Source organism: Haliotis rufescens, unplaced genomic scaffold (assembly GCF_023055435.1).
Source record: "Haliotis rufescens isolate VD_foot unplaced genomic scaffold, xgHalRufe1.0.p SCAF_3, whole genome shotgun sequence".
Lineage (NCBI taxonomy): Eukaryota > Metazoa > Mollusca > Gastropoda > Lepetellida > Haliotidae > Haliotis > Haliotis rufescens.
This window is the reverse complement of record NW_025964001.1, coordinates 50,028,740-50,053,281: the sequence shown is the minus strand read 5'-3', so window position 1 is coordinate 50,053,281 and position 24,542 is coordinate 50,028,740. Positions and strand designations below refer to the sequence as shown.

The 24,542-nt window shown below is 40.5% G+C and overlaps 1 protein-coding gene across 1 annotated transcript in view; it reads left to right on the top strand.

Annotated features, from left to right (window-relative positions):
- Nucleotides 1–24,542, top strand: part of LOC124117812 (kinesin-like protein KIF6) — a 127,865-nt gene that overhangs the window by 27,654 nt on the left and 75,669 nt on the right. Inside the window, exons 10-16 of the mRNA XM_046479837.2 lie at nucleotides 215–358; nucleotides 2,276–2,466; nucleotides 2,927–3,032; nucleotides 17,928–18,054; nucleotides 19,263–19,535; nucleotides 20,350–20,508; nucleotides 20,763–20,813. Of these exons, the coding sequence (XP_046335793.2) occupies nucleotides 215–358; nucleotides 2,276–2,466; nucleotides 2,927–3,032; nucleotides 17,928–18,054; nucleotides 19,263–19,535; nucleotides 20,350–20,508; nucleotides 20,763–20,813 (1,051 nt within the window). The remainder of the gene's footprint in view (nucleotides 1–214; nucleotides 359–2,275; nucleotides 2,467–2,926; nucleotides 3,033–17,927; nucleotides 18,055–19,262; nucleotides 19,536–20,349; nucleotides 20,509–20,762; nucleotides 20,814–24,542) is intronic.

Here is a 24,542-nt window from a genome sequence, read left to right as displayed (position 1 = left end):
AGTGAATGTTCTGGGATTCACATTGCTGTAAACAGTATCTCAGATATATCATAGTTTGTTAGCTTACCTAACCAACCCACCCAAAAATCCACCCAGGCACCCACCCAACCATCCACCAACTCATTCACTCACTCAATCACTCACCTTCATGTAATAAGTATTCATGATGTCCCTTCCTGTATCACTGACACCGCTGGTGGGCACACTGTTGCAGGTGATCATCTCCCTGTCTGAGAAGAACCGCCAGCACATCCCTTACCGAAACTCCATGATGACGTCGGTGCTGCGAGACAGTCTCGGAGGCAACTGCATGACAACCATGATTGCCACGTGCTCCGTTGACAAGAAAAATATTGACGTGAGTCCTTGAATATGTTCATGAAAAATCCTAACATGACATATTTGTTTGTTTGTTGTTTAATACCACACTCAACAATATTCCATCTTTATGGTGAGATCTGTAAATAATCAAGTCTGGACAAGACAATCCAGTGATTGACATCATGAACATCGATCCATTTAAACAGTATTTACAGAGTATATTGTTGCTCATTAAAGTGAATTGAGTATCATGGTGAACATGAGATGGTTTGAGCCCAAATATTTGACACAGCCAAATCCACAACACTCATCACTCCTGCTATCGCCAAGGAGTATTTGTCACTGTAGCATGGAGATAAACTTTTGTTGTGAAAGTAAGTAGTTCCAGCGTCTGTCTGCAATGTTTTCTAGCTTGTTTAACATAACTAAGTTTTGGATATACATTGTCATGGTCTAGTGACAGTAGCACCTCCTTACTCATCACTGTCTGGTGGCCAGCACAGCTTGCCACAGCTCAGCGTCTCTATGTTTATTAGTGTATTGTTAGAGAAATTGTTGCCCATAAATTTAATTCTCTAGCAGTTTAATCACATACTTTTATCATGTATTGATTTGATATATGTCATCTCAGATATGTATGCAAGCTTATTCATGTATTGAAAGTGTTTTTTAACTTTAATCTTCACGCTGTAGCGGGATCATCTAGTACCATGTAGATATTTCTCATGTATATATAGTCATTTTCTGCCACCTTACTAACTGTACATATCTCCCATATTGATATATTGGTTGATTTGCCGTTCATGTTTTCCTTGTTTTAGGGAGCACAACTCTGTTAGCTCACGAGGCTAGCAAGGGGAAGTTGTCTCACTTAGATCCATGGCATTATCAAGAGTATCTACCGCCAGGATTTGCTAGACCGTATACAGGTCATATTGTTACTGGGTGGTCAGGTCGAAACTGTTTTGCTGTTAGTCAGTTTTGCTGGTACGTAATGATGGGGCAGTTTTGATCTCGAACTGACATACTTCTGGTGTTGCTGAGCTAAACTTATTTCACAAGATTGTCTAGTTTTGGTCAAGTACCTTTTTTACGATTGTGAGTCAAGTTACTCTTTAGGTCATGAACCTGTATTTTCGGGAAGGAAGTCAAGAATTTCATTGCTCAGTCCAAGCGACTTTAGTCTATAGTTTGTTTATCTTAATTATCCAAGAGACATATTTTTGGAATATGCCCTCAGTGCCAATTTCTCCCAATTTAACCAAGCTGAGGTTATGCACTCATTAGAGTGTTGAGTTAATTGTCTTGTTGATTGTCCTGTCAGTGTGTTGTTTTAGCCAGCTTTAGTAACAGCTGTCATATAGTTGCTTAGCTGATCAGCTTGTATATTGGTTTATGGTTTATTAATCAGTGATCATTGTCAGTGTCAAATGGGGGCTTGATCCTTTAGATTGCCTCTCTTTAGTTACATTTAGCTGATAATAATAAAACTCTAAACTTTTACCATGTTTTCTATCATTACTCTAATCTTATTTAATGACACCGTGGCCTCAGGAGCAAAGCTCCATGACAGGCAGCAATATCAGATCTATCTTGTGACTCATAGTACCTCAAAGGCTGCACAGTTAATTGTCATGATTATGTCTGTACAGGCTTGCCATGTTAAATTGTATTGGTTTTCACAAGATAGCTTCACATGTGTCATTAGCAGGGTATACAACTACTTTCTGAATGTAAAAGTCTGTGCACCCACTTAATGATATTTCTAAAGTATTTATTAATATTTAATTAGTTATTAATATTTAATTAAATATAAAGATTTAATTTAAAAAATTTAGTTTATATTTTTGTGTGACTTTTAGATGTATTTTTGACAAACAAGAGATGTCACATCAAGATTTTATGGCAGGTAATGATAATGTATGATACATCTCATGGCCTATTGTTCTTACAGGAATCTATCTCCACCTGTCGTTTCGCCCAACGAGTGGCAATGATCAAGAATGATGTGATGTTGAACGAGGAGTTGGATCCCAAGTTGATGATCCAGAAACTGAAGCGAGAGATCCAGCAGCTGAAGGAGGAGCTAGCACTGGCCACTGGCCAGCAACGGACTGACCAACTCACAGAGGAGGAGCTTGACAGGTGCGCACCAACTGTACACAGTTTATTGCTCAGTCAGTATCATTCCAGCTACATCATGGCCTGCTCAGGATACAAATACCAACTGAAGTTTACTTTCTGTTAACTTGATATTACGCTTTACTAAAACCTGAACATTCATTATCTGTCGCAACCATTGCAAGATACTGTTTACAGCTTGATTATGGATAGAGGTAGATGACTTTGTGTTGATAAAAATGACTATTTGACTGGCTTATCTTCTGATTAAGGTTGGAAATGAAATTTGATTTTCCTTAGTTGGCAAAAATGATGTGCTACAGAGTTGGCATCTATCTAATGATAGAGTGATAGTCCACAAGGAAATGTCGCTAGTACTTCCTGAATGTTACTAGTCTTGGACTAGCAGATTTATGAAAATTTTGAATTGTTAACTGGAACAAATGAAGATGTTCCTGTAACCTATCGTGTTGCTGTGTTCCAGGTGTGAGGAGGCTGTGAATGCCTACCTCGAGGACACTGATCCCGACTCCATCATCACTGTCGGAGCCGACATGCAGAAGATTCACACCTGCTTTAATATACTACGGGTACGAGAGGGGTCACGTAACAGTAGAATGTCCATTTAAGAACCGACTTCACTAATTTTTGTGTTTATGGAGGCATTAACCATTTTCTATTTGTATGCCTCCAAAAACGCAAAAAACAAAGTGTCAATTCATATGTATAATTATGTCAACAATAATAACATCACCTGCTGAATATTTATACATTTACATAAAAACCTGTTGATGACAAAATCAGTGAAATCATTCTGCGCAATAATGCCAAACAAGCCCCTGCCAATTCTTTTATCAACCAGTCAGAAAACAGTAGTCCGTCAGTGTCTCGGTGTTGTTTGATTTATGGAGGCAAGTGCTAAACAAATTGCTTGGTTAGCCAATCAATCGCTGCAGAATCACTTGCAGTTTATTTATTACACATAACAAAGTTAGTATTGAAACATTGAGGTGTGGTCTTGAATTTTGCAGTAGTGTCGTGGCCCATCTTGAGCTCGAGCACACAGCCAATGTTTCCTGGTTAAATAAGATTGTGTTGCCTTTCGTGCCTTGTGTTCTGAATTATTTAATTTTTCCTGGGTAATCCATTAATTTTGGTTTACCTCATGTTTGTGTGTTTTAAAGCTCTGCTTTTCACTACTTTTTGCGTAATTGTTTGCTCACATCAACTTTTACAAAACGAAAAGTCACATCAATGTGACTCTGCTTAAATCCCAGAATTTATGCCTCATTGTACTTGTTTCTATGGGAACAATTCTGGCTGGGACCCCCCACCCTCTCTACCTTAATTGTACGATGCCATGTACTTTCACAGTGTAGTGCCGATATTGCAGTCTTTTGTCGCAATGCTCCTTTACCTCTTACATACAAGTAATCAGGGAACATCTTACTCAACATGCTGTCGACACCCTGTGATGGCTACCACTCAGAGACTACTTCCCTCATCGAGTCGAGGCCTTCTTGCAGTCTCCTACCCCGATTTTTGCAACGTTCTCCTTATCATCTCCACATACAATGTCATTAAATAAGCCAAGCGATGTTGAGAATTTTGAATCTTTGTTTACTATATATAGCCTGCGGTGGCACATCTTACATCAAGCGCTAGTTTATGAAAGCACTTATATTTTCAATATACAGTCTTCAAAAAAAGAAACATGCAGGTAGTATGTAGTTCATTGAACCTGACCTGACTACACAAAAAATCTGGTATAAAATTGGATATATGTTATTGGAAAATGTTGGTGGCCTGATATTCAACAAATGGTGCGTCAAAACACAGCTATTGTCGATTTGCAATGTCTTACACGGCATTGTTTTCACACTTGTCCAAAAATGTCATGGAGGAAAACAGTAAAGCAAAATGCTCGTGCAAGTTATGGCATTCGTAACTCGTGGTAGTAGCTATAAAAAGGCAAGCATAAGCCAATAATTTGTCATTCAATTGTCAACATTTTTCAAGTTTGAAAATGCCAAAACTCAGCGCTGCCGATCAGAACATTGCCATAGTACATATCCAAAGAGCGGAATCGCAGTCTTCTGTTGCACGCAACTTCAACGTCCAGATGGAAGACAACGTGTTTATCGTCGTCGAAATGAGCGTTTTGCCCCACATTGTGTATGTGAATTCGACATTTTCGGTGGCAGTAGTGTCATGGTGTGGGGGACCATATCCTACACCAGGAGATCTGACTTGGTTGTGGTTCAAGGAGATTTGACAGCAAATTGCTACATGAATCAAATACTTCAACCTCACCTTCTTCAAATCATTGACCGCCAACATCAACGTCTTGCCCTGGTCGTCGAGATCTCCAGATTTCCACCCAATCAAACTCCTCTGGGATGAACTCGATCGACGTTTACGTCAACGTCAGAACACGCCGCGGACACTCCCACAACTGGCCAACATGTTACAAGCAGAATGGCGCAGAATTCCGCAGACAGAATTTGTACACTTATCCAGTCAGTGCCGAGGAGAAACTCATGCGACTGGAAACTTTCCATATAAGCCACTTTCACCCACTATGTTTATTTCAGTAAAGATTCAAAAGCAGATTCACCCTTATGGCATCACTACCCATGCTTATTCCTACTTTACTATGATCCTCACAGTGTTTTTCTGTCACAAAAATCATCTGACAAATTATTAAATACCATGTCATTCATGCGTCTGTGTAGACTCTGATGGCTGACACCTGGCACACTGTTCAGTTTGCTATATTGGCTCATTCCTCACCACTCTGTATCTTGTAGCGTTGCATTTGTAGACTGAAGTCACGAGACACAATGCCAACCCATGACCTTCGTAAGTGTCCATCACCTATCAGAATCTGAGGGTAGCGAGTTCGTGTCTGAAGGATTCTCATAAAAACTGGTTGCTTGTCTTTGTGACAAGTGACCTATGGCGGAGATCCTCCTCTCGTGAAGTTGTGGTAGTGTTATTGCACAAAATCAGTCTTCAGTGTGTCGTGGTTCTGTATACAAAACCCAACAAACATCAAGCTTGGGGTAATCAGTTTTTGAGAGTCCAAAAAAAAGGGCCCCAAGCTTTGTTTTCAGCAAACTATATGAAAGCAGTTGTGGGAAGATGTACTGTTGCCAAGTAAACAAACAGCTGTCAACTGTCAAGCGTTAGTCAGAGTGGACCAAAACTAGGTATGTATGAATAAACTGGAACACAGTCAGTTACCAGATACAGTTAAATATACCTTTGACACCATATTCACATGTTAAATGATATAAATATATTTAATAAACAAGCAGAACATGACTTTGCAATCATCATTCAACTCCCAGTGTTCGTTTTCTCATTTAAAATGACAGTTACAAAGTTGCATGCAGTATAAATGATAGATACATACTGTCAAGTCAGCACTGGGTCTGTTTTTTGCACTCATTATAGCAACACCAAAGAAATCTAGATCTTATATATGATGTTACTATAAGTAGACTCAAGTCAGCTATGTTTATTTTACATAATAATTTGTTTGTATGGGATTATAACCTAACCCCAAGATGTGTAGCACTTATTTAATTTTGGATACCAATAATATTTTCTTATTTTGACAACATAAGCTCCTGAATAAAAATAATTTACAAAGTAAAAAAAGCATGTATTAGTGCCAATTTCAAGGTCATACAAGTCAGATAATGTTTTCTTGACAACATATTATGAATATGTGTATGTCAAAGACCTTTGGATGAAAATATATTGTTACAGGTAAAATATCAACTGCAAGGTGACTAATTTAATTATTATTGGTAATGGAACTTCCTAGTTAATAAATGCAATAATTATGAGGGGATATTTCTCTACTTTAGGGAATGCAATAATTATTAGGGGATATTTCTCTACTTATGGAGTTAATATATTTGTTGGATGTGTGAAAATGGAATTGTCCATTTATCAGGTATATCAATATAGATACTTTGAGATAGAATTTGATAAAATACAAGACATATACAAAAAGCATACACATTATAAACAATCTTTAATTTTTAATCTTATATTAAAATTTAAAATTAAATATGATTATGTCAATTTGACTATGATTAAATAAAAGTGAATATTATTCATGGATAATTAATATGTTCATTTCTCAGAAAATTGGCTTATATTTTGCCATGTCAAAATATGCTTAATATGAATTATTTTTATCATCATACAGATATATTTGAAAAAATATTACATGTTCTTTTTGTCACAGTAGTGCAACAGATGTGAAAATAAGAATGGTATTGTCTATTAGCCGAATAAATTGATGTAGATGTTTCTATCTATCTTACCCCCTTTAATTAATACAAGACATAATAACAACGAGCATTAAGATTTTAAAAGTTCTAACCCAATATGTACACTTTAAACTAAATATGATTATGTCAATTTAACTGTAATTAAATTGGTTTTTTTCTCTTAATATTCACTTCTCAAAATGTTTCTTCTTTTCTAACAGATGTTTGGATCCCCAACATGACTTGCGTTATTTGTCACAATGGTTCAGGTGAAGTAGGCTAAGAGAGAGACAAGGGTGTCAACACTCAACTCCATGTATCAATTCTTCGCAACGATTCACTGCAATCAACTCTTAAATCAAATGAAATTAACTTTGTCCATGAAAAATGCAGAAAGTCCTACACATCATCATCAAATATTCTGAAAGCTCAGAAAATAGACAACAATAAAAACATTCAGCCATGTGTTGTAAGATCAGGAGATAATTCTTGTAACTATATATTTTGATTTGATTCGATATGATTTTGAAGATCTACAAAAACATCCCAACAGGAATTCAGCAATCAGCAATGTCAAAATTGTCAGCAGAGGAAAAAGACATTTTCTGCAGGAAACCCTTCTTGGCCTCTGTGAGAGAAGATCTTATGATAAGGCAGCTGATGTTAAAGTTTGCATTATTGTTGCTGGTGACATTTGTGCAGTTGAGGCAATATACCACAGACACTGTATGCAGTGTTTTATGTATGGACATGACAGGACAGCCACTGAAAACTCTTGAGCCTTCCTGAGAGAATGCAAATGAAAAGTTGTACACTGTACAAGAGCTGTTGGATCAGAATGCTGTTGTTCTGTCTTCTGGGATTTCACCCAACATCCTGAAGCATTATAAAAGCAGCCTCCTTCAGTATTTTGAATCAAGGATCACTATTGCAGAAATAGATGTAAGACAAACAAATTTAAACTTATCCTATCTCACACTTTGCATTTCTCCCTTCTTCTTCGATCCTATGTGGGAACGTGCTTGAATCATGTTTCCAGCTTCTAAAACTAAAAATAGCCACCCAAGCCCCCCTGCATCTCCATGGTTACGTCCAAAAGCTAGGTCAATTACGTGCTTCTCGTGTACGCAGTGCCTGCTTGAACTGACCACATGTGCACCTACCAATTCATTCTCTTTTTCATCGCCACTGTGTGGCGACGTGTTTGAAAACATCATACAATCATTGTCCTTCGCCAGGTTTTTTGAGTTCCTAAATAAATATGGGAAAGAAGGACAATCAACGTCCTGCTTGAAAAGAAGAAAGACGTACTTATTCCACGTCGGATCCCCACTCATTATGTTGCGACTGTCAGGGACAGTGCACCTGGGTTCCCAATGTGCAGAATGTCATTCCCTAACTTACTCGGATTTTAAAGTTTACCTGCAACGTCGTATTGCCGATCGCTGTTCCAAAGCAAGGGATTCCAAAGCTAGTACCAGCTCATCACGCCTTAAAGACAATCCTGTCAAACCTGTAATTTCTATCACAGACGACATCCTCTCAGACAGCTTCCTTACAGACGACTTGTCCTCTCGCGACCTGTCTACAAAAAGATATGCAGGTCGATGTGCGCTCAGTCCGTCTGACCAACCCGGGTCCTGCTCTCGTTATACCAGCGACAGATTGCTCCAGTCCTTTCAAAGTCTCGCTCTTGGATTCAGCTAGCTCTGCACCCCCTCAGGGGGCTAGAGATACGGTCGTCGATACGACTTCATCTCGGGTCGTTTTAGATCGTCACACTTCGGTACAACGTTCACCTTCCAAGACGACAGATTGGCATTCCCGCTCTCACGATCGGCGCTCTCGTTCCAAGGATCGGCATTCCAATTCCCGGAAGCAGTGCTCTCACTCACAGGATCAGCGCTCCCACTCCAAAGATCGGCGTTCCCGCTCCCGAGATCAGCACTCCGGCTCACAGGATGGGTGATCTCGCTGACAGGATTGGCATTCTCGATCGGGTTTCCATGAGCGTCATCGTTTCCGCTCCCAATCGTCTTCGACTAATGGTAGAGACCTGTCATCCATCATTGACTGCCACCGTAGCGGCTACCCTCACGGGACCTTGTCGGTGGTGGATACCTACGAGGCCCGTCATAGAGGATGGGACACCTACCCAATCTACCATGACTCTTATTACAAGCGTTCCCGGATAGTCCAACTCACGGTTTCCTGACTACCGCTCTTCTGCCGGCTACGCCTACCCACCTCACAGTTCACAGGATCGGCGGTCGTTGTCGTATAAAGAACGTGATCGTTGAAGTCATTCTTGGAGCCGTTTTGTTCGGCCCACAGATCGCTGGAGCGTAATCCTTTTAGGTTGGCTCCTCCCAACCCTTGTCCAGCTATCCTACCCACGAGTTGGGATCACAGGGATCAACAACAGACTTTGGAATCATCGTTTATTCTCTTATGAAAGCAATATCCACTGTCCTCCTTCACCGTTCGGATCCTTCATCGACTCCTCAACCTACTGATTCAGTTCCGATTCCAGTTGTCTCCCGTTCGACCCCTCCCGGCTCGGGTGGTTTGGCCTCTACTTCAGGTGATCCCAATATCCAGGCTCAACCAACTGACAGTTCACGCCCGTCAGGCGTTCTTGACGATTCCGTGTCAACGCCTTCCTCTGTTGGGAGTTTTGAACCAGTGGACCCTGAATCAGTCTTGCATTGGATAGCTGATAAACTGCAGTTACAGCGAACGACTTAGGCTGCGGATATGTTCTCTGGATTCGCAGTTCCATCGGCTAGTTCGTCCAAGATTATGCTCCCACCAAGACCGGTCTTACTGGACATTAACTCTTACCTAGACACGGCTTTTGCGTCCTTTTGTCGACTTCGGGATCGTCTTTATATCCTCTGCTTCATCCTTGAAGACACAGGCACTCATGGCATGTCCTCTATGGTCGTCTCCCCCCGAGATTGACGTTGATCCAAACAATAGGTACGTTACTAGCAAAAAACGCTATCTAATGTCTCGGCACACTTCCCGCCACCCCCGGGTTTTATTCCCCCATTTTTCTTGTCCCCATTTTCAACATGAAGACTTTCAACGCTACGTACCTCGAAACCCCACCACATTTTCACATGATATTGACCGCGCTCCTTCGTACGCTCATTCATCCCGGCGATATTATGATCAGTCTCGTGCTCCAAGACGCTTATATGCACGTTCCCATCCATCAGGAGCACCGTCACTTCCTCCAGTTCGTTTTTCAAGACCACCATAACAAATGGAAGGTGCTCCTGTTTGGAATGTCTTCGGCTCCGTGGCTTTTTACCCGCCTGACCCGACCCATCACGAAGTTCCTACATCTTCGCGGGATCGTGTTTGATTCTTATCTAGACGATGCCGTTTTCTTCCGTCTACAACTCGCCTTCACAATGCGTCTTCTCAGACAACTCGGCTGGCTAATCAACGAACAAAAGTCGGAACTCATTCCCACTCAACGTCTCCAATTCATAGGAGCCCTGTTCGACACTCGGCAAGTTCGGATGTTTGTTCACCACGACTGATGGGTGAAGATTCAACATCTTGTACCGTTAGCACTCAAACAGCCGCTTCAACTGCGCCAACTGCAACAACCCCTGGGCCTCTTAACATCGGCGCAGGCATTCACTGTACTGGGTTGACTTCATTTGCGATCTCTCCAATGTTTTCTCATGCCCATTATCAGGATCAATGATTGCCAGATGCGGATTTCTCTACCGCTCAATCTCCACCCTCATCTTCAATGGTGGCTGGTCGCGTCGAACGTTTGCTACGGGGTCTCCTTGACGCCATTCGCCCCGTCCCTCCATCTGTTCGTCGACGCTTCAACCGTCGGTTGGGGTAGCAGGGCAGTGGTCCGACTAGATTGTTGCCTTTACATCAACAATCTCGAGTTCAAGGCAACATTTCTTGCGATTTCACATTGGTCGGACCTCCTCCGGTCCTCCTCCGCGGTGGTGTGGTCTATCAACATGATGGGAACCAGGAAGTTGATGTCCCTACTCTCACTTGCTCTCGAGTTCTTTTGTGTCATCGTCTCCCTCAACATACATGTCCTCGCTCGGCACATTTAGGGGATATCCAACGTCATAGCAGACTCCCTGTCCCAACCAGACAGACCATCACCAACCGAGTGGTCTCTTCGTCCACAATAGTTCCAATGGATTTGTCAACTTTATCCGGCCCCGGAAGTAGACCGCTTCGCCAACCGCTTCAACGCTCAACTATCCTGATTCGTATCTCCCATCCCTGACCCTCAGGCTTGGGAGCACGACGCGTTCGCGATCTCGTGAGAAGGTCTCAATGCCTACGCTTTTCCCCCGACAGGGCTCCTTCACCGGGTCCTACAGATGGTAGCAGCCACCGATCACCTGTCTCTGATTTTGGTCACGCCCTATTGGCAAACGCGCAACTGGTTCCCCACGTTGCTAAGGCTCGCCGACGAATGATTTCATTCGACGACCTCCTCATTCAACCACACTCTCTGTGGCTCCATCAGTCTCTGACAATGCTCCATCTTTGCGTTTGGCGCATCTGCAGAAGTCCCTAGTAGCAAAAGGTTACTCCCAGCGGCATCGTTGGGATTTCTTGGCAAAGAACCAACTGCCCGGTCAACCGGACCGGCTATTTACGATTCCCCCGCTCTTGGCTATTGAACGACCATGAAGACCTTTCTTTGTGCCCGGTTCGGGCGCTTCGAATATATCTCAATGCGTCATGCCTCCACAGACGTTCCCGGAAGAGACTTTTCATCTCATTGTCAACTGCATCTACATCGGAAATTTCTAGGACGCCGCTATCCTTCTGGTTCCGCTCCATCATTCTGCGAGCGTATGCTTTTGTGGGGCTGCCTCCATCTAAAACGTCAAATCCTCATGAGACTCTTGCAGTTGCTTCCACCATGGCCCCCTACAGTAACTGCACCCTCTCAACCATCATGGAAGGGTGCTTCTGGAAGTCTGATACTGTGTTTGCATCCCACTACCTTCGCGACATTTCTGTCACAGACGTACAAGGGCTCCATAGGTTCGGTCCGTTGGTTTTGGCTCAACAGCTGTCTCGCCCCGGTTCATGCAGATAATAAACAGTTATACTTTGGGGTTACAAGTGTATATACAGAATATATCATTGAACATTTACGTGGTATTAACTGTTCGATTTTTCCCAGGTCGAGTCCCTTTCGGAAGGTGGATTAGCTCGTCTGTAGAGACTTATTCGTCTAATTTACGAAGTGACCAATTGGTGCAGCCAATCATATACATTCAGTCACAATCCTACAAGGGCTCAACAAGTTCGGTTCGTTGGTGTTGGCACAACAACTGTCTCGCCCCAGTTCACGCAGAACATAAACTGTTATACTTCGTAATTCTTGCAGGTATTACATGTTTTTTGATTGTTCGGGTTTCCCAGATTGAGTCCCTTTTGGAGGGTGGATAAGCTCATCTGTAGAGACTTTTTAGTCTTAATTTACGAAGTCACCATTCGTTGTGGCCGATCAACAAACAAAACAAACACAACAACAAAAAGATTGGTGTACAAACCTTTATTCCCCTCACATCTGCCTAAGGTATTTGTGATGTAGGGTTTTGGTTCGAAGGTCCATTGCTATGGAATATTGTCGATTGTTCCTCTTCTCGTTTTTGGTTCGCTTCATACACTCAGACGTGTTTGATAACCGTGACGAAGTGTTAAAAGAGTTACCAAACCTAACGCACTCTATGGTCCGTGGGAGATAGTTGCTGTGTTTTGTTTGAAGAATCGATGCCCTTCCAGGATTGATTTCAAGTCATCTGCCGTTTCGCTTATGCGTTTACAGCTACGCGGTCGTTCTATATATATATATACGATGACATACGGGGAAAAAACGATCGGCATGTATACCCGATCTCATGCTGTTTCGATTGAGTAACATATCGGGATCATTAACAACGATTGACCGTGTGTATTTTTTCCCCGCTCACGAGTTCATGTCTTTAGACGCTAGGCAGTTTTTCACAATTCTGAAACAAATTCATAATTACACTGTCTAGAACCAGCTTTCTCGTGCATATCTCACGGTTGTAGTCTATACAGTCTAGGGTATATGCGGCCCACCATCCAACCATGGGATAAAATGCAAAGTGTGAGATAAGATAAGTTTACAAATTTGGAAATTTTAGTATAAATTGTATACTTATCCTATCTCACACGCGATAAGCCCACCTGACCATCCCTGAGTCTCATTTACTCTAGGCTAATAAGCTCTGCGAAAGAGAATGAATTGGTAGAGGTGCACACGTGGTCAGTTCAAGCAGGAACTGCGTGCACGAGAAGCATGTAATTGACCTAGCTTTTGGACATAACCATGGAGATGCAGGGGGGCTTGGGTGGCTATTTTTAGTTTTAGAAGCTGGAAACAGATTTTGGAAAAGCTGCAGTCATTTCTCAACAAAGTGATGATATGCCTCAAGCCTCACAAGGAGACGTTTCATCAGGATTTTGTCAGTGGGTCAATATCGACTAAAATAAAGACACATTGAATGGGCATTAGTCAACATATGTTATGGGAATAGTTACATATCAGACTCCTGCACATGAAAGTCCAGTACAGATACCAAGAAGAAAGGTGTCTTCATCTGATTTACTTTTGGCTGGAAACTTGGGAAATATGGTGCATCCATACAAGCAACTGCCAAAGAATCGTATGTTTGATGTGAAATTTTTGGAATTACCTTAGATAAACATTTCAGTTAGTAAATTCCTTCAACTGGATTCAATGTGGCTCTTGTCAAGTCTTTATACCAGTTAATCAATTGACTGGCAAGGATTTATGGCTGATATTGCAAGTGGTCATTGCATCTGCACATCATTCATCTACAGCCCAATGATCCTCAAACAAAAGAGGCAGTGTACAGCACCATGAGGTTTGTTGATTCTCAGAGAATACAGCTTGGACAGCGTTGTGCTCAACTGACATTTTGATCAGCCTTTTTATGCCAAGGGTACAAAATCAAGACTGACAACCCCAATGAGTTTTCTCAGGTTCAGTTGAGGCTTGGAGGATTTCATCAACTTATGTCTTACCTGGGTGCTGGTTGCAAATGTATCTGAGACAGTGGCCTTGATGAACTTTGGGTAACTGTGTATGCAAGGAAGAGTCTCCCAAAGATGTTTGATGGTAAGTCCTATTCAAAGACCCTGAGAGCATGCCTTTTGACTGATGCAGCACTCCATGCCATACTACTGGAATCTGACAAACTGACAGGTGCTAATGAGTTGACGATGATGAAGTGTCCGTGCCTGAAGTCCGTGTCATTCCCAAAGACACAGCAGATAAACGGAATAGGCTTCAGCAAGAAATGTTTAAGGGAGATCATGACACCTTGAAACACAGATGAAACATTGAATCAGCTTCATGTGCAACTGGTTGAACTGAAAGAACAGAGCTATTAAGGACAAGTAAGCTGTGGCTGATGTTCATGGACTTTGTTTCCATTGTAAGGATGTTTGTTAGGGCAGAGCGCGCAGGTAACTGGCAGTTACATCTGAAGGCATGTTACCCCTGTTTTCAGCATCTGGTCACATCAACTATGCCAAGTTTTGCAGATTGTATCTTCAGGATTATCTTTGTCTATGTTCATGTCTGAAAGTAACAATGGAAGCTGGTCTGTTTACAATTCAAAGGAACTCAAAGCAATTTTGGAGTGGCATGATCATAGAACAGTGTCTAATCACTCACAAGGATTCAGCAAGAACCACATGACTTCTGTCTGCCCATATTGTAGCTCAGTACTCAGTGCTCCTCATCTGAGATTGTTGATCACCACAGAGATATGAATCCAGGCCGGATAAAACAAGATTATGCTGATTTGCAATCACAACGAGAAATATTGCCAGTGAACCTGTTGCAGTTGACAAAATGAATGTTGATGAAGCATTTGAGATTAGAAAAAAGATTCAGTTAAAAATGACAGGGATGAAGTTTGGAGATGTTGTTTTGAAGAAGTCATCGTAAGTTGTCAGGTTGGCCACCATGAAGAAGTCTATCTGCCTATCAGGTGGAACACAGTTGAGAATGTCATCAATGGATTATTGGCAATGGCTCTAGTGAGTTGTCCCCAAACTCATGATGTGTTCTCGTTTGAACTTGCAGCAGTGTCACAATCTCTCTTCCACGATGAAGGATCGATAAGAAAATGCCAAAAGTCTGTCCTGGCCAGATATCTGCTTACACATCACCACAAAGAAGAAGCACACACCACAACACCAGGCATAGTCATTGATGGATGCGCACTTCTTCAGCAGATACCCTTGCCAAAGATCGGTACGATTGAAGACGTCTGCAAGAATGTTTACAGTGTAATCCATCAACCTACACAACATCGGCCATCTTGTGTAGTATTTGACACATATGAAGCCACCATGACCAAGGAGCTTGAACAGAAGAGAAGAAAGATTATGAAGGTACCTGCACCAGACATAACAGTGAAGAACACCAGTCCCTCAGGCTAAAGCAAGCTTTATGATAAACAAGCAGAACAAACAGGCTTTTAAACCTGCTTGCAAAACATCTGGCAGCAGAAGGAATACAATTTGAACATGCAGCCGAAGAGGGTAATGCTGATGTTGTGGTTGTAAGTCAAGCTATCACGATGGCAGAGATCACAGATGAAGTGGTTGTTTATGCAGATGACACGGATATCTTGGTGTTGCTGACCCATCACAGCAAACCTGGAACCAATCTCTTCGTGAAGTCAAAGAAAAATCTCTTTTCAGTGAAGCACTTCAAGCTGCTGCAGTCAACAGATACACTTCATGATTCAGCATCGGTTTTTGGAGACGTGTCAACTTCAAAAGACATGATCACTACAGCCAGTGAAAGATTTGTCAGTGCTCTGTACAGCACTTGATGAAGGACCCTGCCTTGATGAACTGAGGTATTTGTTTGCAGTTATTTCCTGTAGAGAGAATGCCACTGTCAAGCAGAGCATACTACAGTACTTCCATTCTCTGCTTGTTCATCACCATGTGTCCACATGGATCTCACCTAAAAACTGTCTTGGACATGCATGAATATGCATTATTAATTGTGGATGGGACCATCATTGCAACAATAACAGACAAATGTCCTGCCCCTGATAATCTTATCAAGCAATATGTGTGTACTGATGGCTGAAGAAGTACTAAGTGCTATGAAAAAGTGGTTAGTTATATATGTAGAATGATTTGGGGATATTAACAGGATATGCACTGGGCACATCATGAATTAGATCCCCAATAGATTTACTTTGAACTGTACTAATGTTACTTAAGTCCCTGGAATCATATATATCATGTATCTTATGATCCTGTTCAAATCATGGAACATATCAAACAATCATGTATATAGAATGAAATAATATTTTCAGCCAGAAGAAATCATTGTCATTTGGTTGTAATGAGAAAATGGTTTAGAAGTTGTAAACTTTAATCCATTAATTAAAACCTTTGAAAAGAAAGGTTGTAATAGGCCCTTTATGTAAAGTAATAACAATATATTTGGGGTTAGGAATTGCAGTTGTTGTGTTTTTTTAACATTAATTACTTCAAGGACATTTATGTTTGCTGTAATTTTCATGCAAGAATTTATCTTGGTTGTTAAATGAGTAATGGCTTTTGCGGTTTGTTTGAACTCCTGCGTCCAAAAATTATTCAGGCATGATAACATTATACTCACTCTGTTTTTCAGCCAGCAGGTCATGCTGGAGTCAAACAGATGTTAAGAAAGTTAAACAGCTTTTGCATCTCCTTCTCTTTCCTCCAAATAAAGCATAAAACAAGAACTCTTTCAAACATTGCAAGAAACTGATGATAAAGGAAGTATTACAAACTATTATTTATTGAACGTATGCAATGTAAGTAAGTTATTGAAATGCATAAGATAATAACTGAAATAATAAACTTTAAGTTTCATAACATCATTTTCTAAAGAAAAGTCAATTGAAGACGACCATCTTTAATTCAAGATGGCCAACATTGAATATATGGTAAATAAAAATAAATATTTTGGATTTGATCAAGGTAGGATTCCTAAGAAATGTCAATACAGACTAGAATGAAGAACCAAAACAATATTATAACATGAAGCCATGACAAATGTATTCCTACTGAAGTTCGTGTGAAAAGAGAAGACACCACCCCCAGAACCTTGCAAATAAAATATATTTCCCTAACCTTGATTTTCTTTGTCTCTTTATGGTGACCAAAAACACCCTTCTGGTGAGTTTAAACACAAATTTGTTGCCTGTTACCAAAAATGTCCGTGTCCAATGCATTTTCTACTGAACTAATTTTGTATTTTGTTACCTAAACCGAGTACATTCAACGTCATGAGAGTAACCACCTCTGACCTGTCTGTAAAGAACTACCTCAGTAAGTCAGTGACAATGACAGCGCGTCGTAATACATTTACATCAAGTACAAGACGTCAAAATGGCCGATGCGATAAATGTGACGGGAGAGATTTCCGAAGTTGTAAATGAACCTGTGGCGGTAACATGTGTTAGTCATCATTGATCAACTGGCCGATCATTGAAAGGTGAATAAAGATACGTCAAACAGACACTAAGGTAAATTCATAGATTGCTGGAGACGGTCAATGTCAGCCTAGGCACGGATCGAGTCGATACTACGATAGTTTAGATGTGCATTTCTTCGTTTGTTCATTAGGATGGGCCGTAGCGTGGATATTCGTGAACAATCATGCAGTCACGCTCTCTGACATTTTTCAATGTATACTGAAAGAATAAAGGTTCTAAATGATCACAAAGAACGTTTATGTATGTTTTCGTGCTAGGGAATTTCCAGGTTTCCCCAGGAATGTGGAAGTAGTCCGTCAGTGTTTGCGTCATTTAAAGAACACGGCCTCGTGAAAAACGTATGAACGTCAAATTGTGTCGTTCATACACTTATGAACGTCAATTTTGCGGTCATGTGACCGACCTCTCGTCCAATGGAAAAGCTGTATATCGTGTAAACTTCAAATTAAAAAATTATAATGAAATAATCTTCTTCTTCTTCACCTAGTTACGTAATTAGACACTTTAACATGATCAATATTTATGACTGACTGAGACCAGTGAGGTAAAACTTGTGGTGTGGGTAATTCACTCTGTTTTCTTATAAACCAGAGGGTCATTTTGTCCACAGAAACTGGTGCTGGAGCGTCCAGCCACCTTTCCTGTAAGGGAGACAACTCCTGTTGACACTGGGCAGTACAACAATGCTGAGGCACAGAAACTGAAGGATCTTGTAATGCAGAGAGATAATGAAATCAGTATCCTTTGAAATGTGATCAGAAAATTATTGATATCATAGTATCCGTTATCTTATCTAATTCAGTTTAAGCATTTTCTTCAACTTAATAACAACACGTGTGGTCTGACGTATGGTTCCTGTAGGAAGTGACAACTTGGAAACGATAGCTTGCGGTATATACAGTTTTACTTTATACATGTATATACATACAAAAGACACTATGTGCCAGGTCAGCACATAGTGGTAGTGGTTGTTGTCTTGGTGCCCCGGAGCACCAAACCTAACCCTAGCTAGGCTAAGGGTAAGACTTTTCTTTTCTCTTTTTCAATCTCGCTGGACCAAGGCTTATATAGCCAAGGTCACCTGACATTTAGTAAGTAATAAGGATAAAGGTAAACAGTAAATCATCAGTGACATACTGGTACATCTCGTTCAGGATGGCAGACGGTCGATGTACACAAAAATGGGGATTAACAAATAGGATTAGCATCTTATCAATAACAGCAATTAAGTGTTTCAAGGCATATAGATGTCATGGCTCCAGGGTTAAGAGCCTTTGCAATTAGATGTTCTTCAAACAATTGGTGTCGTAAATCAGTCGCTATGACATTAAACTTGGGATTGGTAAAAGGGCCTACCTGGCTTATTCCGGGGTAGAATAGGTCTTCAGCAACCCATGCTTGCCGTAAAAGGTGACTATGCTTGTCGTAAAAGGCGACTAACGGGATCGGGTGGTCAGGCTCGCTGACTTGGCTGATGCATGTCATCGATCCCAATTGTATGGATCGATGCTCATGATAACAATCACTGGATTGTCTGGTCCAGACTCGATTATTTACAGACTGCCGTCATATAGCTGGAATATTGCTGAGTGTGGCGTTAAACAACAAACCAACCAACCAACCAACCTACCTGGCTTATATGAATACAGCTCCCTCTTACATACCCCGGTTATTATAAAGTGTTGGCCCTTTAATCTAATATAGACATTCCAATTAGTGATTGTCTGGAAGGTGGGATTTCTGTACTGACCTGGTTCACATAAATGAGGTTTAACTGTACATATATTTTGAAACAATTTTGACTTGGCAAAACATGGTCTTGTCATGGTAAACAAAGAACAATGGTAAAAGATATACCATCAACATGTATAACTATCAATTTAGTTAATGAAATTTGAGTTAGTGAGGTGTCATTGTAGTTGAGTGGATCTTTAACTCAGGCCAGACATCTTGGTGAACATGCTGAAGAAGGAGAAGAAGAGAGCCGCCGATGCCATCTCCTTTTCAGGGTCACACCGAGGGTCCAACATGGCCGCCACTAGGGGAAACAGGATGACAAACGGGGATGACACTCAGAATGGTTACAATTCTCACAACTACTCCAGTCATAGTGCCACAGACAATCGATACAATGAAAGTCAAGGTCAGAATGACAGGACGTCCTCAGGAAAAGCTAATGCGTGGGCTGAGAAGGCAGAAAGGACCAAGACAAAGATATGTGAGTATCAGATTCATGGCTAATTTAACCATAGTATATTGTCGAGTACTCTATTTTCAAACAACCCCTATGTTTGTAACAGCCGTATTGGTAGTGATATGTCACATTTTAACAAGAGATGTGATGTCATCAAAGCTGCCAACTTGAGAGTGCACATGTTTGGCCTGTCAACATTGGGTTTATGTGAAGTACTGTATACGTGTCAGAACATTCTGTCATCATTCAGAATTTTGGTGTCCATGTCATGATGAAAAGGAAGAGTAAAATAGTGTGAACACTATAATTTGAAAAACATTCATATATTGTGAATAGGTTTCAAACTTTCAATTACTTTTTTAAAAACACAAATATTCCTTTGATTGTACTCACCTTTTGGGTGTAGAAGCCATGGCATTTAGAAATTGCAAGGTTTATAAAATATCTTCAACACATAAGATGGTGCTGCCTTTATTATTTTCATTCGGAACAGGTCGATTAACTTTGTTTCAAATAGACAGAAATCTGATAAGTTTGTCTTTATGCTTTGCTCAGTAATGATGAGAATTTAGAAGCTTCCACATTGATTGGCTGATTTTGAAAGTTAACTTGATGTCACCTTCTGTGCAAGCATCCTCAGATCTTTACCCAGAGAGGTATTCATATCAGATTTTTAATTGATTAATCATATTGTATCTTCATCAGTCATATATATATCATCTGATCAATCATGTATCACCTACTGCTGAAGAAATATTCAGCAATTCTGAAGAAAGGTTTCGCAGTCCTTTATTATCAGTTACTCGTAAAGAATATTTATCCATGTGTTGTTACTCAGTGGGGCGGATGTCCATGGGCCGACAGGAGGCGTTTGACATCTTCATGAGAGACTACGAGCAGAACCAGAAGATTGACGAGAACAAGAAGATACTCAAGCAGAGATACGCGGATGCCAAAGTATTCGGAGAAAACCTTAATAAAGCCAAAACTAGAATCAGTGAGTGATATTATTATATATTAGAAACAAACTTTTCATGAAAGGACAAATCCTATTAAGCATTCCACTCGCCCTTGTCAAACTATTGCAGCATTTGGATGTCAAAATGTTTTTGTTCATATTTTTATTGTTGTTGTTGTTGACAAAATATGACAAGCTCAGTAACACAAAATATGGCAAGATCTTTTCCATATTTTCCATTATTACATTTATATCAATTATGATATATATATTCTTCTGTCTCTGTGTTTCAGACCTGTCCAAGAGTAAGATTGAGCAACATCGAATGCAGCTGGCAATGCAAGGTAAGGGAATGATTCTCTCTCCTGCCAGTATGAGACAGAGAAGGAATGGGGAACATTTCACTAGTAGTGGTGTGATAATTAGACAACCCATCATTGCATGGAAATTATCAGTGCCAAATGACCAATACATTATACATTAATACTATAGAGTAGCGACCAACCCTTTAAAAGGGGCTTATTTAACCTTTAGCCTGCTGAATTGTTTTCACACTTCTTACCCCTACCCACAGTAGAACAAAGCACAGTCAAATTTTTCTTCACAAGATGTCATTTATGCTTTAGAAAATAATGGTTGTGGTGATTTCTTTTGGTAAAATGCACATTTGTGTGTCAAAATTTAGTAGATCAAATAAATGGCTCTAAACAAGTCAGTTTGCACATAGCAATGCTCATTTTATAAACAAAATCAGTGTGCTGATATATTGACAACCTCCATACTGACAATCATGCCATGTGATATCTCAAAATCTGCCTGAATGCTTTAGGAACTTAATTTAATTATAGGTATAATAATATGGTATTAATTAATGTAGGTATAATATAATGTATGAAAATTTAGTAAATGTGATCCCATCCTGTTAAGGAAACAACAAATATAGAATAACATATTTAAAAAATTACTATGACAACACTAACATTCTTGTACACCAATTTGTTTTAGTTGAACACATGAATCGTTTAAGTATCTTACATATATATATGAGCTTGAGAAATTTCTTTTATCCAATATGGTGGAAAAAATGGCCTCCAAGATGGTCACCAATACAGGAAAATGACAATATTTCGTTTTCACTTCGTAATGTATGAGAAATTTAAATGTCAAAATTTAGGGTTCGACCAGGAACTCCATCTATTTTGTTATCGTCATATAAAAGATAATTATCGCCTATGTTATGTACTATAATTGCTGATCATATTGACTTACTTTGAAGTGTCAATGTGAAGCACTTATATGCAACTGCTTCAATATTGTAAGTAACTCATTACCAAATCCACTATTTTTCTCCATTGCGGTAAGATACATTTAGACTCTGCCACCCGTGCCAGTGTCACTTAAGCCTTCAAGTTCATATGACATATGATCTGTCACTGCAGATGAGATGAATGTATATATCTGCAGCCATATTGTCATCTGAAACATGTATTGCTTGAAAGCATCATTTAGTGGGAACATTGTAGCTGCCTTGTCAGTGTTGGAGGCCTGCTTGCTGCTCCATTTATCAAAGCAAAGTGATAAAATATTCAGATAATCAAGTATTTAATGTCTAAATGTCTTTCGATTGGACATAACACAACAGTTGACATTCCTCTTCTGACTTTTCTACACTCTTGATATAACGAGTGTTACGACAGTAGATATATGTAAACGTGCCTCATGTTGACTCGCAAGTGGGAGGAGGTAACTAATAAATGGCAGCAATAACTATACTAGCCACATAAAGAAACTGTGCACGGAGAAAATATATTCTGGATTGAAATACAACAAAGCAAGAACAAAATGATGCAGACGCTGTAGCAGCTGAATGATCGGACCATTAGAAAATGGCAACGGGACCTGAACAACATCTGTTACGATGACGTCAGAAGATCAAAATGGAGTAGGGGGTCAAACGACAAAGTCACAAAGTCAATAACGGGTATGACCACCCTGTGCGTGAATCACAGCAGTGCATCGGCGACGCATGGAGTCCACCAAATGGGCCTGGAAGGACTGGGGAATGGCCTGCCATATCCTCCTCAAATCCTGTGCCAAGTCACGGACATTATCTGGAGGATGTGGAAGACGACGCAGACGGCGCTCCATTTCATCCTACACATGCTTTATTGGGGAGAGATCTGGACAATTTGCAGGCCATGGCAGTAAAATGACATTGTTATGGTGAAGGAAATCCATTGCGTCCCTAGCCGTGTGAGGACCAGCGTTGTCATGTTGAAATGTCAATCCCAGGCCATGACGTTGCAGGAAAGGAATGACCACAGGCCTCAGAATCTGATCTCTGAGATTGCCCTGAACAACCACCAAAGGGGTTCAGTGCCGTGCTGTTATCCCACCCCAAATCATCACAGAGCCACCAGGGCGTCGTGGTCGAATCCTGTACTGACATAAACGATTCCTGACAGTGTTGGGATGGATACGGCGCAGTCCAGGAATTGTCTGGGACGTCATTACTGCCATTTGGAACCTGTGTCGGAGATGTGTAACTCGAATCCATCTGTCCTGTCTTGGCGTCGTTACTCGGGGACGTCCTGAACGTGGGTGGTCGGCAACGTCATTTGTGTTCTGATAACGCCTCACCAATGCCGATATCGTGTAACGATGGCATTGGAAATGTGTTGCCACCTGTTGTTGCCTCATTCCCGCTCGGATCATTCCAATGGCTTCATGACCCTGTGCAGCTGTCAATCTTGGCATGATTTGCTTGTGATATGCTTGTGTCTGCGCCTGAGAAGTTTTGAATTTTTGAATGACCACAGATCATGCTTTCTAAAGTGACAGCGAATTTTGAGTTGCACATGCTGTGTACAGCTGCACAGGATGCACGTGCAGTAACACATTGCACGTCCATAGGCCCCCATCAATGACGTCATATCGCATTGCACGTGCATGAGCGTTCGAATGTCTCCAATAATTGCTGTATTCAAACCTATATTTCATATGTGGACGGTGTGCCCTTATATCTATATTTTCTCCGTGCACAGTTTCTTTATGTGGCTAGTATATATTCCACACTTTTCATGAACATGTCATGTTCAAAGCATGTTGATATTTTGGGATATTGAGCCCCTGACATGTGTTACATGTCATTAATTTTTAGAGTTAAAACACACAGCCTGTTCACAGATAAGTATGTTTAAAACCTATTTCATACCATAACACATTATTACAGTTTATAAATGTGGTAACATCTTACAGACATGACCCTTAAAATTCAGTATTGCAGCAGATAACAGAAGAAAGTATTTTTCAAAAAGTTATAAATGTCAGCACCAGAGAACAACCAGTCTCGATTGTCCAACAATACATATTCCATTGGGCGTAACAGCAAAATAGCCGTGAAAATTTTATGAATTGATCACTGAAAATCAGTGAAAAAGGTAAACATGTCCTGCCCTACCTGTAACACATGCCGCTCATTCACTTTGCATGAACAGTAAGCGTTGTATAATGCCTTCCATGCGACAGTTGTATTTAAATAATGCCTTCCATGCGACAGTTGTATTTAAATAATGCCTTCCATGCGACAGTTGTATTTAAATAATGCCTTCCATGCAACAGGTGTATTTAAATAATGCCTTCCATGCGACAGTTGTATTTAAATAATGCCTTCCATGCGACAGTTGTATTTAAATAATGCCTTCCATGCAACAGGTGTATTTAAATAATGCCTTCCATGCAACAGGTGTATTTAAATAATGCCTTCCATGCGACAGTTGTATTTAAATAATGCCTTCCATGCAACAGGTGTATTTAAATAATGCCTTCCATGCGACAGTTGTATTTAAATAATGCCTTCCATGCAACAGGTGTATTTAAATAATGCCTTCCATGCGACAGTTGTATTTAAATAATGCCTTCCATGCAACAGGTGTATTTAAATAATGCCTTCCATGCAACAGGTGTATTTAAATAATGCCTTCCATGCAACAGGTGTATTTAAATAATGCCTTCCATGCGACAGTTGTATTTAAATAATGCCTTCCATGCAACAGGTGTATTTAAATAATGCC